We start from the raw sequence: 20,660 nt of genomic DNA, 5'->3' as shown, positions 1-20,660 counted from the left end.
AGGTTTCTATATGGTCGACTCAGGAGAGGTCATGGCTAATTGTGAGGTCTAGAAGTTCAGGAGGCTGAACCTCTTCCAGTGGCTGACCATGTAAATAGATAGGTGGGTTCATTTTTTACAATCTTTCCTGAGCCACAGGGTGAGACTGAGATTTGCCATGATTGAAGGATGGGTTCATTTATCAGACCAGTATTTAATGAATTCCGCATCAGCCGAGAATGACGCAGTTACTCTCTGCATGTCAGTTGTATGGGGTAATACATGGTACAATGTGGAGTCATCTGCAAAAAGGAAGAGATAATTTCCAGACGAGCCCTGTCCATCCCAGAAGTGCCCCTTCAATGTTCGCTTTTAAAGCCATATTGTGTATCTCCAGTCCACTACAGAAAATGTCATTGATACTGCTACTTATGGTTAAAGATTTTCTGGGTTTGTTATCTATCCCACTGAAGGTGGATGGCGGTTATGTTTTCACCCCTGTCTGTTTGTCTATTTGTCTGTCTGTGAGCAGGATATCTCAAAAAGTCATGGATGATTGGGACAAAATTTGGTGGACAGGTTTCAGTGTGTGCAAGGAAGAATTGTATCGATTTTGGTGAAGATCCAGATCCAGATTCTGATTTGGATTTGAGGACTTTTAAAGTGACTTCGCCATTGAGTGATAGAGCCAAAACGATATATAGCACGATATCTGAGAAAGTTATGCATGGATTCGGACAAAAATGGGTGGACACATTGGGTTTGAGCTAAGGACGAATTGATTCAATTTTGGTAAAGATCTGTATCCGGATACTATAATTTTTAAGGAGTAATTCTTCACCATTTGTTTGATAGGGCTAAAAACGATGTATACCACAACATTGCAAAGAGTTGTGGACAGGTTCATGACAAATGTTGGTAGATGAGTTGGGTAGATGACAAGAACAAGCCGATTCGATTTTGGTTCAGGTCCGTATGCAGATCCGGCCTATCAGTGGGATACAGAATGTAAACTGTTCAGCCTGGTGGAGGTATGCGCTGTACCGAGTGTCGTTCTAGTTGAATAATTGTTTGCTCTTACCCTGTGATTACATCATGACGCTTCCACCCACTGGTATTTAATGCACTTGTAAGCAATATAGGTTAAAATAGCAGTGGGCTTCCTTCTTTCACTTTTTTGATGCTAGTTTTCATTAAATATTTTCACGTTTAAAATGCTTATATTACCTAAATTCTCGATAAACTGAAATCTTGTAACTGGTTCTCTTGGTCCATTTCTTTTCTTTGTATTTTGTTTAGTAGTTCATCTAACAAGATAGTCTCTGCCTACTTTGTTTTGTATGATGCAATGCTTTGCACCTTTATCTTATCTTATTTTCTCTGTGGTCTCGATGTGCACTGTATTGTTTCCCAAAGTATTGGTCAAGAATCCGTCAAAAAATCCACGGTGTTATGAATTTGCAACAATATCTTCGTTTTCTGAACGTGTCATTCTGCCTTTTCTAGTGACCACAGTGCAGATGCTATGACTTATGACAGTGCAGATGCTATGCACATTTATAAAGTTTGATGGATATCAGGCATAATATTGTGCCATTCTACATGTTATGTTGTTCTGGGCATTTTTTGAACAATTTTGGTTTTCCAGTACCATTTTCTCTTGCCTTACATTTTCCAAAGACTTTTGCCACTTGGGAAGGCACAATGGAAGGATATGTTGTGAACATCCAGTACCCCATAACCGTGACACATTGAACATCATTCAGCTCTTTACCTTGTGACATCTTGATTACCACTGAGTTGGTACTTGTTAGAGCGCATAACCTGCTTTTCATTGTCGAAATTTATTTCTAATTTGGTTGTACTGTTCCAATACTTTGTTACTCACTTTGCAGCCGTAGGCCAAGCATGTGAGTATTGTGATGATTCCATCTGTGCATTTGTTTATCTGTTCGTCGGCAGAATAACTGGGCAACGAGCAGAGCTAGACTCGCCAAATTTAACACAGCTTCATAATGTGAATGTCTCTTGACAAGTTCAATTTTGAGCTGACAAAGAAAAATATAAAAGAAAACTTAGTACAGGACCTATATTTATTTACTCACGCCACAGTCATAGGCCGAAGCATGAGTATTGCGATATTCTCATCTTTGTGTGCAATATGGAGCTTTGGGCCAAACCTGGTGATTATAACTGCTCATATTGTTGAGTTATTCTGCAGACAAACACAGATGCATTGATAACAACACTAACTTGCCGAGGAGAGACAAGCAGCACATCGAAAGAGTAAGCAGGTTCAAGGGGCTCAAGCGACTCCAGGTGAGAGAGAGGGAACTTTCACAGGTCAGGCGATCTCTATTCAGATCAACATTAACCGTAATGAAGGAACAGAAACAACTTATTCTAACTATGGATAGAAAGTGAAAGTCAGAATCCAGAGTAAATGATGATTATAAAGAATCCAGAGTGCAGTATTGACTCTATAGTATAGAGCATGATTATCTATCTATAATTCCAGTAATCTCTGTATGTCTGTATGTCTGTGACCGCTGTTTCTCGACAACCACGGGTCCGATATACTTGAAACTTGCCAGGTATATTGCTGGGGACCCGAGGATGTGCCTTTTCAAGGTTTCATATTAATCGGACAAGTAGTTAGCGAGCTATGTCCAAAAAACGATTCAACCAATCAGAGAGCAGCGAGCTATCACGTGTGCCGAACGTGGCGAACAGACTCTGCCTCGGACGGCACATTTGAGAGCGTATTCATTTATTTCACGTTGGCAAACTATGTTGGCGCTATGTTGGCGTTAAACTATGTTTTAAAACTAATTAAAACTAATTTGCGATTCATCGTAACTGCGATTCGTAACTGCCGTTCGCTTTGGCTTTGCGAATGGACCAAACCATTTCATGTAAATAGAGGGGGGGGGATTGTCACCGTACTCGCAAGCCGTTCGCTTTGGCTTTGCGAATGGACCAAACCATTTCATGTAAATAGAGGGGGGGGGATATAATTTTAGATATATATATAGTACGGGCATGCCCTAGTAGAGCAAAACGTGATCGTTTTAAAAAAAAGTATCAAGAAAGATTGATAGTATCAAGAAGGCTACACAAATGTTAATATTCACCCTAACTTAGGTGTCTCCCCCTCCTTGGGAGGGGGAAGCAGAAAGGAGAGGTATGGGGTAAAATTTATTTTTCACCCCTGTGCAGCTTGAGTACATATGCAAAATTTCAAGGAAATTGGCAAAGCAGTTTTCAATCTTGAACTCAAGATTTCATTCGTAGTAAAACCAAACCACCCAAAAATCCAAAAACAACAAATTCTCATACTGCATTATAATACTAAAATTGCAAGTCGTAAGAAGAGAATCAACAGAATTGATGGAATTTGCTATTTTTACCAACTCTGAACATGCGTGCATACAGTTAGTTCACTTGTAAAATGTTAGTTTTAGTAAATCAAATGAGAAAACGACCAGGACATCTGAGAATAAACATAACAGTACGAGTCAGCACCTCCCACCACTGTATTTTAGTTCTTGGATTTCTCATTTTGTTTGATATAAACTTCAAAAGTATCTCGAAGTTATACACCAAACGTTTATCTGCTGCAAAATACCCATATCGGATTGTTTGCTGCACGAAATCTTTGTAGTCTCTTGTGACCATTGCACACAACTTTTTTTTTTGAGTGAAGTTCTGTGACATCAACATTTACAAATCACCCTTCCAATATCCTTTTCTTGTCCAGAAGGAATCTTATATATGCAGCCTTTGATTGTTTTTTTTCTAATTTTTAATTATTTTAGAACCCAGACTGGACATGTGTAAGACATTCCTTTCTACTCACAATCACGGTCGCCTCGAGGCACATAGATGTATGAATGTTGCTTCTGTTTTCAGGATTGTTTGATGAGTACAGATGTCTGCTATGTTCTGGAACCCGGAAGTCCGAAATTGCAGGGTCTCAATACTTTGCTTGTTGATCATTGCCTTGTCGGTGTTATCCACGTTCACTGATGATGTTGGAGTAGAAAGAGCAATTCCTACAATGGTAAATAGTAGTAAATATTAAACAATCAAGATACAAAAAATACAAGCAAACCAAGAATAAATCTGGTAGCAAACAGGCAGGTGTGGGAGGATAACTAGATGGGAGATATGGTTAATGGAACGATAATATTTTTACCTGCTGATCTAAGGCAAGCCATTTTCCTTCCATATGCAGACTCTATAATCTATATGCTCCAACTTTATCACAGTGTCCGGAAGTCATATCAATCAAAATGAGACCGATGGAATGACACATCATTTGACATGTGCTTGAGGACAAAGGCTAGTGAAATGTTGATGTGCCATTGTGAGATATGCTTTCATTGGCTTTGTGTGTGTTGGCCTGCAGGCATTGGCGCTTACAGTCTTACCATTCCTTCCTGCATCCAATCTCTTCTTTCCTGTGGGCTTTGTGGTGGCAGAGCGAGTGCTTTACCTTCCCAGCATGGGTTTTTGCCTAGCCACTGGTCTTGGCTGGCAGCGTCTGGCTTCTCGCAGGTCAGTGTTGACTACATGACAGAAGGAGCAACAATGAACAGATTGCTTTGGCCTAGTGACAGGGAGGCCAAATTATGTTGGCCAAATCGTCTAATCTTGCAGGGTTAAAGATGGACAGATAATGTAGTGAACAGGGGTTGTGATGGAAGAAGAAAGATAGTGGAATACAAAGTGAAGAACAAGGTCAGACAAAGGAGGGGTGTACATTTGGAAGTCTATCAGTTTAGCAGACAGTCATACTTGTGTCATACTTGTGCAGTAGGCACAGGGAAGGGGATAAGTGTCATACTTGTGTGCGCATGGCTTGTATTGGGGAAGATGGAATAAATGGATTGGGAGGGGGTGGGAGGGTTGTGTGTGTGTTTGTCTGTGTGTGTGTGTGTGTGTGTGTGTGTGTGTGTGTGTGTGTGTGTGTGTGTGTGTGTGTGTGTGTGTGTGTGTGTGTGTGTGTGTGTGTGTGTTTCTGCAACCTTTTTATTGCGATTAATATATGCAATTTATTGGCAGTTAGGTAAACCATAAGCTAATTTGTACATCCAACTGCCTTCATCAGGCTTATCAATTCATCAGTCCTGGATGAACTCGCCCAATAACATTATGTCTAGAAAGGGGTGAGTAAATATTGGTACACCATCTTCAGATAAATTTGAAGCTAAAGCTACTCGAAGTGTGTGGGGAGGAGAGAAGGGGGTTGGTATATGTGGACACAAAATGACTCCACCCACCGTGACAACCAGCCAAAATAACATGGCCGTCATCTTGGTTTTCTGGTAGGTGTAAGCCATCAGGCCTGTAAGCCTCTGCTGATTATATACTGCTCGGGTTTGTTGCGTCAGATTAATTCCATTGGCTTTGTTTGGGTCGAGTGTTACTCATGATGAGGGTCCCAGAAAAGTCGAATCATATGTCCATACAAATTATTTGTAAGGTTTAATCAAGCCTGTCGACACGCACAGTACGCGCCTCCCTAAAGAAATAGCGCGGGCCTAAGCCATCAGGCGTGTAGGCCTCTGCTGATTATACACTGTACTATAACCTAAAAAATAGTGTTACATAATTTTTGAATAGCCCCATATTGGGTTAAATAATCCGTGACTGTGTGACGAATCAGCTCATTCTGATATAACTGTGGCAGAGGGTAACATGGATGAGAGAAGTCGAGTTAATTTTTTAATAGCGTATTAGGCTGAAAAAAATATATTGCTGGTCTCTGGTCAGACCAAATTTCCAGAATTGATGCGGCGATGCGTTTTTTTTTTTTTTTTTTTTTTTTTTTGAAAAGCATGGATTGCACATATAAAGGTTTTGTTTTTTTGTGTCCTCATGCCTTGCGGACCTCCTCATCTGCCGTGGCACCGTCCAGAGAGAAATTAAAGACAGCCAATGGGACTGGTAGGCCTTTTTGTAAATAATGAACACAAGCTAAAGTTATTTTAAAATGTATTTATTCTGAAAATCATTAAGTTCTTCAAGCATATTATAGACTGCCATTTCGTTCTCGAGATCACCTCGCCGTACCGTTAAACATTCCAATGCGTCGATCGCGTCAACACTGCGCATGCGCAAGTGGTCGAACAGGCCGATGGTCTCCCACGATCTCTTCTCCCAGTCCACCAGATTATCACAGACACTTACAACTATCACAGACACAACTTCATGACAAACGAGATAGGATCCAGGCCTAACTAACGAGACCACGCACAGCTCTCTAGGCCTTCTGGTTGCTTCACAGAAACCCGACAAAGAACGTCTTCGTTTCAATAAATGACAATATCCAGCCGATTGGATTCATGACGTCACGGCACACAAAACTACTCATATCTTTGGAACGGCTGGTTATCTTTGGAACCCGTATTTCCCGAGATAGCGCGCCGGCCCGGCAACAAGAGGCACGTGCTGTTGTAGGTGCCGTTGGAAATTTGAAAAAAAAAAAATTTGTTGACGCGCAGGGTGAAAATCGATGTGCGCGCTGACCAGAGACTGGAAATATATTTTTCTCGGCCTTAAATGTGTGTTTCCCAATCGTCCTGTTCATCTTTTAAGAGTGCTTTAAATGCGTGTTTCCCAATCAGCCTGTTACTCGATTTTGTCACAGAGTGCTGTCATTTTTGTTCTATTTGTTCATCAACTTATTTGTCGTGTTACAAGTCCTTTAATCAATATACTGTTACGTTTATGCAGGTAGATAAGAGAACACTGTAGGAGAGATAGAATTGTATCGGAAATAGCATGGGCCATCAACGTGTAGGAGCATTTTGATGTACATAAGCAGGGAAAATGTAGCTTAAGGTTGTTTAAATGTGTATCATACGGGGGATGACGCTGTGTTAGTTAGTAATAGGGTTTAATTAGTAACTAACCCTAGGTTAGTTTTCCCCTGTGTGTCAAACCCTCTGTAGTCTTTCCTAACATTTTAAAACAGCTACAAGCCAAGCCAAGCCAAGCCAAGCCTGCCAAACTAAGCCCGCCCCCATGTACCTAATACGGCAAAAGTCCCGCCCAGGAGAGGCGGTATCAGTGGGCGGAGAAGAAGGCCGGCAGGCTACGCCAAGAGGGACGCGATTGGCTCTCGTGGCGGAGGAAGAAGAGTGTGCTGATTATTGTCGGAGAAAAAGGCTACGCCATTTTTGTGTGCGCTTTTGAGGAGAGCTGTGTGAGTGGCCATCGCAAGGAGCTTCAGACTGCTGGACTCACCAAGGAGCTGGAGGTCATGCTGTGCTTCCCCAGGCGGTAGAGGAACCTGAAGGAGGCCATCTTGGCTACTCGCTCCACGGCTCTGGGCACCTTCGACACGGGCCTTTCATCGGCCGTTGCCATCTTGTGTGTTTTCTGTGCGGGCACCACCAACCTTCGTCACTGCCATCAACCTTCTAAAAAGGACCCATTTTGGGCCAGAGCTGAGTGCTGGCCAAGGGGCATTTTATTTTGTTACCTTTCCCTGTGTGTGTGTATTTGTAACTGCGTGGTGGTTCCCTCAAAGTAGACATTAGTTTTAACCTCAGCTATTTTCGTTATATTCATTCCGCGTTTATTTTTGCTTTCAAATCATTATTGTTGCATTTTTCATGCCGTATTTGCATGTTTCGTGGTTTCGGGAATAAACCCATGTGTTCGTTGAATTAATCCCTCGCATCTCTTCCATCTTGCGTGCACAAATTAACCGCCATAATCGGGAGGTCGCCTCGGCTGTAAGTAATTTGGAGTAAGACTGGTTCAGCTCATCCGTCCTGACTGGTCTTAATCAGCAGGGACGTGACAATACTATATGGTTGTGTCATTTTGATGGTCTCATTTGTGAGGGAAACCACTGTTCTTGTCAGGGTCACACTTCTAAAAGGATATGTCTGACAAGATGGTGCGGATGTAGTGCACTTAACTTTCGGCTGTCTAGTCATGGTTCTTTTCTCGGCCCGAGTTTAAACTGTCGGATTGGTGCTTATAAACTGTGAGATTGGTGCTTCACAGGCAGGGCATTGCATCACAAGATGTATTGTCCCTCAGATGAACATGAATCGGCGGTCACTCGGATGGACATTAATCGGCCGTCACCCGGATGGACATTCATCGGCCGTCACCCGGATGGATATCCACCACCTAATGCTGGCAGGTCCCATCGACCGGTATTGGGTGGTGGACATTAAAGTCTTTCACAAAGAGTCGGCAAGTTATTACCAGCAACCTGAATAAGTTACAAACTCCTGCCACCTTCAGTTGAACGTCAGGTCTTGTCAGCCAGTTCATGAAAGACTCGGGCCGAAAACGTTCCCGGCCGACCCCCACAAGAAGGAGGGTATAATCGGGGCCGTTAAAAAACAAGTAGTAGTGAGTATATGATGCAACACCAAATATTTTGGCCGAGTCTTGGTTTTCACACGTTCGCATTCACAAATGCTCAGTTGACAAAAGTTGGAATTTGGCAGAACAAAATTGATGAAAAATTTCATTGCAAAATATGTTTTTTTCTCATCACCCGTGAACAACCATGTGACAGTGAAACCTGCCAAAAATATTCCTGCAGGTATCCGGTTTCCACTGGGAAGGCAATTGCAAACCATCCAGGTTAACCCTCGCCAAGAAACTGCTTCAGCAGCCCCAACGCTCTCTGTAAAGAGCACGGTTCATCAAATAAAATGAACATGCTGTTTCTAACAAGTGTTACACACAGTCTTCGAGTTGGTGGTTGAGTTTGTTGATGCCATTAGAAGCGAAGTCATGTATTTGGCTCTAAAATATTTGTCATCATTAAAATAATCACTAAAAATCATCACTAAAACTAAAAAACATCATCATCATCACTAACGGCATCACTAAACGTCCGTAAAAAAACGTCATCACTAAAAAATAAAGTAATGTCATCATTTTGAGTGCAACACTTGACTGCTGGTTTGCGTCATTCCTGGGAGTGATGCTGTGCCGCTGATGCAGTGCCCCCCTGTAGATTAGAGCAGGAATTCGGAATTGGTTCTGGGTGTTGGCGATGTATCACCTGCTCTTTGTGAAAGACACCATGGGATCTTTAGCGCCTACCAGCTAGTGCTTGCAGCCTGGATGCTCAGTTTAATGTCCAGCTGAGGGACGGCGCACACATTGATGCCTCGCCCTGCCTGCGAAACACCAGGATGACAGTTTACAGTTGGGCTAAGTTTCGAAGCCAGACTAGACAGCCTAGAGGCGAGTGCGCATACCTTTAGGCTATCCTGCTAGCCATTAAAAGTAGCTGTAAAATATCAAAAATGTCAAAAATGTGAATATCAAAAATGTGAATTGGGTTAACTCTCGAAGAGTTAACGCATTTTCATCCAGGGAAGGTGTTTTGAGGTACAACGTTTGCCGCGAACTAAACTTTGACTTGAGCACTATTTGCTGAACACAGGCAGTTACATTTGAAGTCATTTTCTTCATTTGTTGGCTGAAGGGTCATAGTTTTTTGTTCACGAGTTATCAAACAGTGACCACTATATTTAGTCCAGTCAAAGTAGGGCTGGACCTAGAACAAATTGCAAAAGAAGGTTTTTTGGCTTTAACTCGTTTATTAGGTCCCTCTGATGAACATATAAAAAGTCTCAAACTTTTGGACACCTGGAAAGTGGTTAATTTGCATAAATTCAAGATGGCCGCCATCCAAAGCTTCAATTTACAGCTAACTTTTTTCTGGCTGCTCCTAGACCCTATAAATGTATTACAAACAAGTGGAATATGATATCAAAATACAGAATGAGGCATTGCAAATGTGATATGACGTCACCATGACGTAGTATGACGTCATTCAGAGGCAATGATGTCATTCATGATAGGAGTTCGTATTCACTTGGATCATCGGTGCTTGCATCAAAGTTGCTATTTTGACAGAGTCCTTTACATTCACCACATGCACTGGAACATTCAAGCTCATTCCGTTTGCAACTACAGCGTTGAGTGTCACAGTTGCCCTTACACTGACATCTGACCAATTTCAGTAGTGAATCAGGAGCCACTGGCGAATCCATCGTCTTCGGTTCAAGCTGTCCCTTCCGCAGACACCAGCCCCATTTCTCGGGGTCCACACTGTTCCCCATCCATTCCTGGACCTGACAATAAACTCGGAACGAGTGGTATTTGGCTGCATCGGTTGTTGGGGGAAGGCTTTGAACTTCAACGGTAGTTGAACTTTTTGCCACCTTGTTGCAAAACTTTGTCTTTCGCAGTCCGTAAAGGGTGTCATTTCCTTTTCCCCCGTACAAATAAACCAAGGCCTTTTCACCAGCTGATGATATCGCGTCTTTAGTTCCACTTTGGCAACAGAATGCTTCTATACATTTCAAGAAACCGTTCTCTTCCCTCACTTTCCTCAAGGCAGCCCTTTTACCAATACCATACAGTCGTGAGGTTGAGTCACATCCACAGAGTGCATGGACAACTGGCAGGACACGGCAGATGCTTTCACCCAGAGCTTCTGCTACAGAGTTAATATGCCAACATTTCCCACCGTCCTTGCTCGACTTGAAGTACAAATCATTCATCCCTCGTTCCGCATAATGACACAACAGCACCAACAAGTCTGTGTCCTCACCTATCACATATGTCACGGTTTCCCTTGCATGTTCAATTCCCTTCTTCGCAATCATGACATCTGCATCTGCTGGCGCATTGACACAGTCAATTCCATTTGCCTTGAATGTTTCACACAATAAGTCAATGAAGTTTTGCTTATTGTCCGAGTTTGACAAGAAGTTTTCCTTTTTTGACCTAAGGGGCATGGTTGGAGTGAACATCACCTTTTGACCAAAGACTCCTTTTGATCGTCGATTGTGTGTCATGTCCTTGGTAGTAGGTCCTGATTTATAACCGTCGACTACAACCACCGGGTTGAGAAAGTTTTTGGAAACATGCTTCATGTACATGTTTGCAATGTCCTCAAATGTGTCACCCTTCTTCCATGGAATCCTTTGCAATAAGGAACCACCATCCAGAACATGGGTCACAGTCCTTTCTTCCTCAAATGATTCCAATGCCGACCTGGGAGCAACAGCAGCTATCTCATCTCCTAGCTGTGTTTTATTGGCTTCCCTGAGCCTCCCCCACTTACCGAACAGAGCAGTAGGGTAGCTAGACAACTCATACGCAAAGACCTCTTCAACACCTAACTCTCTGTTATTAGCAAAGATGAGGAGCCTCTGGAAAAGGAGCTGTGGGTCGATTGCTACTTTTTCAGCACTGATTGTAACCTTTTTACCCAACGACGCAACTTGATCTTTCTTCCTAAATGAAAAGTCAAAAGCATTGCTACCTTCCATCTTCTGCACAATGTTCATACCAACCTCATACAGTAAATGAGGATTGGCCGAGGCTGGTCCTGTCACACCGTTGGCAATATTCCTGAGTTCATTTGATTCTTGAAATGGATCATAATCCTTGAAGAATGCGAGAACCTTCTCTGTGTCCTTCCTATCTCGTTCACGCCTTGCTTCAGTCATTTCTTTGTGCTGCTCAGAGGTGTGGAAATGCTTCCCTGTGAGTTCTTGCATAACTTCACTCACCTCAGCGCAGGCTGGCATAGCAAGTAACCAGCGCAGGCGTTGCGTTTCCTCCATGCCCCTATCACGTGTCAATCCACCATTCGTTTTCAAAGAGCGCATCAAAACCTGCTCTATAACCAAGTCGCTTGGCAGTCCTGCCCACAGCCGATCACTTCGGCGGATCACAAATAGACCGGAGTTCAATTGGCAGAACATGTCTGGGTTGAGCTGCTCAAGTTCAATCATGTCTTGAATGTACACATGGGCTGACTTGGCATAATTGTTATGACCACACGCTGCAAAGTACGGCAACATCTCCTGGAGTGTTCTGAGGTACAGTAGGAAATCGCCCATTCTCAGTGCCCTCAGGAAGCGACGCAGCAAGTCAATCATGTCCATGTATTGAATCCATAGCTTTCCCATCTTATGCTCTGCTAAGGAGCTCTTCTCAGCTTTAAGTTTTTCACAAATTCTGTTGAAAACGTCTTTACTGCAGACTTCATCCGGTGAAACGTCTTCACGCAACAGCTTATCCAAAAGATCTGCAGCCTCCTGGAAGTCCTTGCATTCGTCACTTTCCTCATCTACCATTGAGAGGTTGAGACCGTATGCCCTGCCTAACACAATCGAACTCAAGGCTGTGTCAACCAAGAAGTGGCCTCTGATTGCTCGTGCATAGGCTTTCCCACTCAGCATTTGGGTCACAGCATTTTCAGCATATATAAGTTCCAAAACCTCCTTAAGCCCAGATGCTTCCATAACATGGCCCATGCATCCCAAAAAGCTCATCACAGAGTGAAAGCCACCAAGGTTCAAAACAATGGGTTTCAGTTCGCTTCCTTCCTTCTCATGAACAATGATCGTCTTCGCTTTCCAATAAAGCGGTTGGTCGAATGTCAGCATTGCCGTCGTTCCTTGGCGATGGCTTTCCGCAGCAACGAAGTGAAGTGTTGAGTAAATACAACTCATGGCAGTAGGGTCCATGTCAATCATGGGCAAGAAATGGACGGATGATTTCCCTGGGTGTGGTCCATGGCACACACTCTGCATTAAGCCGGACCAGCCTGGTCGTTTTGGTCGAAGCAACCATGACGTTTTCCACAGTATGTCCAGATTTTCAAGCTTGTCAGATGCTGAAATGGGGTCAAGCTTTCTAAATTCGAGAGGCCCACCCTTCTTACGAACACTGCGGTAGTATTTGATTTCAATTTGAGCTGCCGTGAAGTTGTTTCCAGGTGACTGCAATCTTGGTATTGATGTTGTGTCTCTTACTCCAGGGGTGACAGCAACAATTATACCCATACCATGGTATGTTCCTCGCCCATCAAGCGTACGCAAGTTGTGATCAACATTGTCTGCAACGAACTGTCCAAACCTGCCTGCAGTGGATATGTTGGTGCCCCTGAAATTGGCAGCACACTTCGAAAACCTCAAAACTTCTGCGTAAGGCAGACAGAAGCCGTGGCTGTGTAAACTGTCCACAAGGAAGCGGGAACCAAAGTGCTGGTGCATTTGAACCGCCAATCCATACTGAATGGGTGCTACAATGGCCCTTGGTCTGGTAAGTTGCATGATACTTTGTCCAATTGATGCAACTTCAAGATCACATGACTTGCCACTGAACGTCTCTTGCAGAAATATACGAAGGGACTGCGGAACGTACGCCACATTCTTTTCCAGCGACCGGAGTTCAGAAAGATCTGGATAGAAATCTCTACAAGTATCAATGTTCTTTATATCTGCTTTGATCAACTGTGCCGCAGCCCTGACGATCTTTCTTTTTCCTGCTTCCTCATCATCAGTCTGTGGTGAGTCTTTGAATTGTTGCAAAATCTTTGCAGCAGTTTCTTTGACAGTTACAACATCGCTGCGTCCATGCACGTTACTAATAACCAGTTCATCTCCAAAATATGAAATAAGTTTCTGTTTCATGTACTTTACACTATACGCTTCAACATCAGGGCACAACTGGGACATTCTATCAACGACATCCACCACTGTAGTCTGTTCATCATCATTGCCACTGACTAGGTCCTCGATTGCGAGCAGAAATGCTTCCTCTCGTGACGCATCTACTTTGCGACCCTTGCGAGGAGGTTCACTGTCTGCGGAATCACGATATTTGGAGGGGATCTGCCTATGTGTCTGGAAATTTGAGCTGCACTGCTTGTGATATATTGCATCAGCTGCTGGAAGATCGCGTGCAAAGTTAATTCGGCCTCTAACAGTCTCAGCCCACTCATCAGCCCTGGCATCACATGCAGAAAGTATTGTCCTTTGAAAGTTGAAGGTGCGTACTGGATACACTTCTTTTGAAGCATGCTTTGTGTCCAAATAGATTTTTCTACCACAAAAAAAGCAGTTCTCTGTAAAACAAAAGTGTGGTTCCTGAGAACGAAGAGCAGGTTTTTCAGGACGTTTCATCTGCTTCCCAGGGATTCTATTTGGCTTCGTATTGACATGCATCTTTCGGCAATCAATGTGCACCGTTTGGCCCTCGGACACGGTAATTGACGGCGTTCCACGTTCAGTACTGGCCTTGTTGATAGTATCTGCTCCCTTCGCCCTCAGCTTGACTGTTTCTCCTTCGTCTAACGTGTTTGAGCAAATGCCGCAGGGATTATGCACCACCTCTTCTTCCATGGCTTCGGTAGATGTCGCACCATTAGACATGGTCCAATCTGTTGAAACAAGAAACAAGATGATGGGATTAGTATAGGCCTAGGCAAAATTGAAGCTTTGGACGGCGGCCATCTTGAATTTATGCAAATTAACCACTTTCCAGGTGTCCAAAAGTTTGAGACTTTTTATATGTTCATCAGAGGGACCTAATAAACAAGTTAAAGCCAAAAAACCTTGTTTGTAATACATTTATAGGGTCTAGGAGCAGCCAGAAAAAAGTTAGCTGTAAATTGAAGCTTTGGACGGCGGCCATCTTGAATTTATGCAAATTAACCACTTTCCAGGTGTCCAAAAGTTTGAGACTTTTTATATGTTCATCAGAGGGACCTAATAAACAAGTTAAAGCAAAAAAACCTTCTATTGCAATTTGTTTTAGGTCCTTGTTAAATGATTGCTAGATTTACTGGACTAATTCGTCATGTGTGTGTGTCTGTGTGTGTGTCTGTCTGTCCGCAGCATAACTACCCGATGATATCATCCGATCTTGATGAAACTTGGGTGGGAGGTTGATATCATGATCTAGTTGTGTCCTGCCTAGAGTGGGCGTATTGCGCCCATTGTGGGCGGAGCCACGCCCGAAAAAGATGTCTTTTTATGGGGTAATCGAGTTCAAGCTACATCTTCTCCGAGGGGTTTGGTAGAATCTGACAGGGGCTTCGATATTTGGTTAGGCCAATGTCATGTGACTAGCCCTACGGAGCTTGATTTTTCATTTTCGCTTCAAGGTCAAGGTCACAAGGTCACGAAATTTAGAAAAGTCGATTTTTGATGGTTTTATTACATTGTTCGCTTCCTGATAGGGTGAAATGTCGTACATGATCTTATGTTATCACATACATCATGAAATACAAGTTTTCCAACTAATTTCAGAATCTTCGACCTTTGACCTTTGAAGGTCACAAAGGTCAAATTTTCAAAGTTGTCGGAATCGAACCGAATTTTCGGTATTGTGTAGCTAACTGACCTCATAACTGATTATACATTATTTTCTATCTCATTTCAAGGCCAGTAACCTTCGTTTTGACATTTCCAGGCCAGCACCACACACAATTATGTACAGCTTGCTCTTAAAGGCCTGCACACGCAGCGCATTGGGGCCCTTTGTAAATAGGCATGTACACCGCATATCAGGGGCCGACACCTGCCACGTGGTATCCCCAACCCCCCAGTCCGGGCCTGTTTCGGTTATAGTCCGTCCTTTGTCATTGAATACCGCTCGCCCGTGAACCATCGTCGTCTCCTGACTTGTATAGATTATTTTCTTGCCAATATCAGCTTATAACTAAATTACCTCAGCCACCTAAGGTGGACGGAGGTTATTTTTACACCCCTGTGTGTTTGCTTGTTACTTAGCAAAAAAAAAATTGCTTTTTTGACAAGTATGTTGATCACTCCAGTTTGTGTGTGTTTGTTTGTTTGTGTGTGTGTTTGTCTGTCCTCTCACTTATACTTGCCTACAGGTCACAATTATAAACCGATCTTCACGAAACTTCACCAAATGGTAGAGTTTGTGGTCTGACAAAATCCTTTATATTTTTGAGGTCGAAAGTTCAACATAGACCAAAGGTCAACCACTTTTTTTCAAATTTCTAAAACCTCAATTTTCATCCGATTCACTTGAAATTTTATTTGAATTTACATATAATTTAACTAAATTCATCCAACAACTATTTTTGAGGTCAACATAGGTCACAAGGTCTACATGGGCCAAAGGTCAACCACTTTTTTCCAAATTACTGTTACGGATTCGTCACTTCCGCTGTTGTGGTTTTCATCCACTGTAAACATTTTTGATTCCATGTATTATTATTATTGTTGTTTGAGGGAAATAGCAATTATTATTGTCAAAAGGTAAAAAGGTTAATGTTTAAATGAAACAGGAACCGGACGGCGACAAAGAGGAAAAGGAGAGAAAAGAAGGCGGAGCGAGTGGAGTCGGACAAGAAGCATAGTTGCTTTGCGGCCCGGAGCGAACGTTGGCGGGCAAGCGTCACGAGTGAACTTTGGGCTTCCCGGGAAAGGGATTCCTGCGACAGAGTTGTTATCGCTGTGACAGATCAACCTGTGTGTCAGCTTTTGCGGTGGATTCTGAAGAGAATCATCGTCATCATCGTCGTGCCGTTGCACCACGAGACCGGGCCGTCGGCCATTTTGACTCGCGCGCTTTGCAGCGCTCAAGGTTTTTCGCCTCGTTTTAGTCACTGTCACCGCATTCAGACGTGGATCTGGCGTGTGTGTGTGACATGGCTTTTGAAGGTTAATTTGTGGTTCGCCGACTGTGAGCTGTGAAACGTCAATACCCGAGGGTGTGATTTCCCAGTCGCCTGGAGGGCGCCTTTGGATTTCCCAGTCGCCTGGAGGGCGCCTTTGCACAGCTTTGGCAGCCGGACTGTGCCTGCCAACCCAACGGGATTCTGGTCTCGATTGGACATTGATCTGTCGATCGCTGGAGCGGATCGACTCTGGCTTGAAGCCGGGGATTAGAGACATTGGGGATGTTCTTGTTTCACTCACTTAGAGCACAGTGAGTTACTGTATATATTATAAAACTGATGGTACCATCATAGGATATTGATTGTACTTTTGATTCATATTATTGTTGTGCTGTTATTCTTGTGTGATCTTAATACAATATTTGTTTGTGAGTAACAATTGGTGTGGCTTCACCATTGATCTTTGATCTACAGAATAACACATTTTTCTGCCGTGTCTCCTCTCGGGGCTCGGAGGTACACCGTGACCAGGGGGTCGGGGAGGAGCACGTAACATTACTAAAATCCTCAAGTTTCATCCGATTGACTTGAAATTTCAATCGGATTAACATATCAGCGAAATGAATTCAACCACCAACTATTTTTGAGATCAACATAGGCCAAAATGTCAACATATGCCAAAAGGTCAACAACCTTTTTTCACATTTCTAAAATCCTCAATTTTTATCCGATTGACTTGAAATTTGAATAGGATTTTCATATCAGCTAACTGAATTCAACCACCAACTATTTTTGAGATCAACATAGGCCAGATTTCTAAAATTGACAATTTTCATACGATTAACTTAATTTGAAGACGATTTGCATATCAGGTCACATAATTCAACCACCAATTATTTGTGAGGTCAAAAGGTTGCTCTACCGAGTGCCATTCTCCTTTGTTCTCTTTTACCAAGTGTCACTCAATGAGTGATTTTTTCATCTGTCTGTCTGTCTGTCTGTTTGTTTGTTTGTTTGTCTGTCTGTCTGTCTGTGGGCAGGATATCTCAAAAGTTATCGACGGATTCGGATGAACCTTTTTGGACAGTTTGGGTGTGTGACACAGACAAAGCGATTAGATTTTTGAATCGATGGGATAAAAATCGTAAACTGTTCAGCCTAGCAGAGGTATGCTCTCTATCAAGTGCCATTAACGTTAGATTTGTGTGTTAAACCAAGATCCTGTCTATTTGCCTTTTCCATGTGGTTTATGTCACTATTATTGTGAAATAACATGAAATTTACTCAAGCATGTTTGGATTGACAGTTATTACCTCTGCCACCAAAGGTGGATGGAGGTTATGTTTTCACCCCTGTCTGTCTGTCTATCTGTCTGTCTGTCTGTTTGTCTGTCCGTTTGTGAACAAAATATCTCAAAAGGTTTTGGACCGATTCGGACGAAATTTGACAGATGCAGCGTATGTGACAAGGACGAAATTATTAGATCTTGGTGAAGATCCAGATTCGGATCCGGCTACTAGAATTTTAAAAGTGATTCTTCACCAATGGGAGATAGGGCCAAAAACGATGCATAGCAAGATATCTCCAAAGGTTGTGGACGGATTTGGACGAAACTTGGTGGACAGGTTGTGTGTGTGACAAGGAAGAATTGATTAAATTTTGGTGAAGATCCGGATCCGGATCCAGCTCGTATAATTTTTAAAGTGCTTCTTCACCATTGAGTGATATGGCCAACCAGGCGGAGGTATGCTCTCAACTGAGTGCCGTTCTAGTTGAACATGAGTGTTGGTGCTCTATTTCAGTTGTCCGTATGCGAACCACTGGAATGGCTTGCATCTATCAAACGGCAAAGTACACATCACATTTTGATGGTAATTTTATTGTACACTAGATATTTCAGATACTGGAATTTCTGGATTACTGAAGAAAAAAAAACAATGGGAAAGGTGGAATTGATCCTGTGACGCAATTATTTTGTGACATCGCCAAAAAAAAGATGACTGCTCATTGTTGTTACATGGAGTTTTAAAGTTTTTTGGAAGCGTTTTGGGGTTGCTCAAGTGTCATGGCCCACAAGTATCAGGCTCAATACACTACCATGCTTTTAGAAAAACATGGAGAAATGTACAACACAAGCATACAAAATTTGATCTACTTGGAATGTATGCCAAAATGTCCTATCCAGCCAACCTAATGAGTGATTATCAGTCAAATGATTAACGACGTGAATTAATTTGATAAACGATTATTATGTCAATCTGTGAACCCACATACTAAATATTGAATAAGGAGGGAAGGGAGAGGGTGAAGTTGGTGGTTGCATTTTCCAGGACTGGACTGGCTGGATGGCCAAAAGACAAACACTCACCTCCGAATTGTTATCACCAGCACCTTGAACAAATTACAAATTCCTGCTTTAACCTATAGGTGGCACTTCATTAGCAGCACAGCCATGCTCCAAGCAATGATGCAGCCAGCAACCACAAGCTGCAGGTGAAATTAATTTTCCAGAAAATAGGTTATTTAAAAAAAATATCTATTTTTTGCTTACAAAGTTGAGGCTCATGGAAGAGCTGAAACACCAAACGGATCAGGACGCAACAGAACAAAAGGAACAGTAGAGAGGGGGGAAGCACCAACAGCAGGGCCAAGTTATAAAATAGATGGAGACAGACAAATCAGGGATGTGGGTAAGGATGAGGTGTAACTGAGAATGCAGGGGGTGGACAAGATGCATACAGAATCGAGCTCTCAGGAAGGAAAAATTGGAAGTTTGAGGGTGGCGGTTGATTAGGAGGGGTGGTTTAACAAGAGTAGAAATAGATCATCATTTTGGATGTTGGATGATCTGAGATGGTAGTGAACAGCTGTCTTGAAGGCCTGGAGGGAAGGATGACATTGAAGAGAAAGTGTAAGTTGGTTCCACAGGTGGGAAAAAAGTGGAACGAATGAATGGAGGTGAACAGTGATTTTGGAGTTTGCAAGTTTTCACCAGTAGCGGTTGCTGATGGACTGCGTGCATCCTGCAGAAACCTTCGAGTGTGTGGGTAGGGGATGGAGGATGGAGGATGGGGATGGGTGGAGACAAGGCACGGAGATTGCAGTTTGCCTGATGATCTTACAATTTCCTGCACTCAATGGGAGTGGGACAATTGCTGCATAACTCACCCTTGCTTTGACTTATTGCTCCTGGCTGTATGTTATATGCATGCCACACTTAGCATGACGTGCACTTGAATTTGTGTTTGTAAAACAATTAACTTCAGAAGAGTATAAAATGACTTCAGCACAATATATGGAGAGATAAATTTGAGTTTACTTCCAATCAGTTCTTGACACTGACGGTATGGCAGGTGGACACAGCATGTATCAGAATGAACAAATAGGAAACTAGAATGGTAGAGAGCATACCTCCATCAGGCTGAACAGTTTATGTTTTGTATCCCACTGATAGGTCGGATCTGGATTCAGACCTGAACCAAAAGCTAATCTGCTTGTTCTTGTCACCGAACCAACTCATCCATTAAGTTTTGGCATAAGTCGTCCACAATTTTTCGAAATATCATGCTGGATAAGTTATCATTTTGGCCGTATCACTCAATGGTGAACAAGTACAAAAAGTTTTAATTAAAACAAAAGCCGCGTCGATGTTACACAATGCCTAGATGCAGCTGTGCCTATAACGTCGATGTTATAGGCATAGGACATTCCTATTGATTCGATTACTTGATGTTATTTTTGTGCAAAGTGAAAATATATCTCGGCAATTTCCCGTGTGTGGCGACGAATTTTTAATATATCTCGGCATTTTCCCGTCTGTTATTTCAGGCGGTGTATGACTGACCATGCCGCGATTTAAAAAAAAAAATATCTCGGCAATTTCCCGTGTGTGGCGACACGTGAACGAAGCTATGCTCCTCTCTCCACATTATTGTGACGACGTATAAATTAAATATTTCATCGTGACGATTGTCATCAAATGGACGAATTTTTAATATATATCGGCATTTTCCCGTCTGTTATTTCGGGCGGTGTATGACTGAGCATGCCGCGATTTAAACAAAATATATATATATCTCGGCATTTTCCCGTCTCTTATTTCGGGCGGTGTATGACTGAGCATGCCGCGATTTAAAAAAAAAAAATGTCAATGGACTTGAAGTTACAGGCCTTTGAGAATTCATTTCGTTCTATAAAGGGCAACTTTCATCGCATTTTCTTCCCGTATTTT

The 20,660-nt window shown here is 42.7% G+C and overlaps 1 protein-coding gene across 4 annotated transcripts in view; it reads left to right on the top strand.

Annotated features, from left to right (window-relative positions):
* Positions 1–20,660, top strand: part of TMTC3 (transmembrane O-mannosyltransferase targeting cadherins 3) — a 254,285-nt gene that overhangs the window by 93,266 nt on the left and 140,359 nt on the right. For all 4 annotated transcript variants that reach the window (XM_078774384.1, XM_078774385.1, XM_078774386.1 and 1 more), the window contains one exon: positions 4,391–4,539. In XM_078774384.1, coding sequence (XP_078630510.1) covers positions 4,391–4,539 — 149 coding nt within the window. The remainder of the gene's footprint in view (positions 1–4,390; positions 4,540–20,660) is intronic.

The sequence above is a fragment of the Myxine glutinosa genome, chromosome 3, assembly GCF_964187855.1.
Source record: "Myxine glutinosa chromosome 3, kmMyxGlut1.1, whole genome shotgun sequence".
Classification (NCBI taxonomy): Eukaryota; Metazoa; Chordata; class Myxini; order Myxiniformes; family Myxinidae; genus Myxine; species Myxine glutinosa.
The sequence above is the reverse complement of the archived record's forward strand: the minus strand, read 5'-3'. Positions and strand labels throughout refer to the sequence as shown.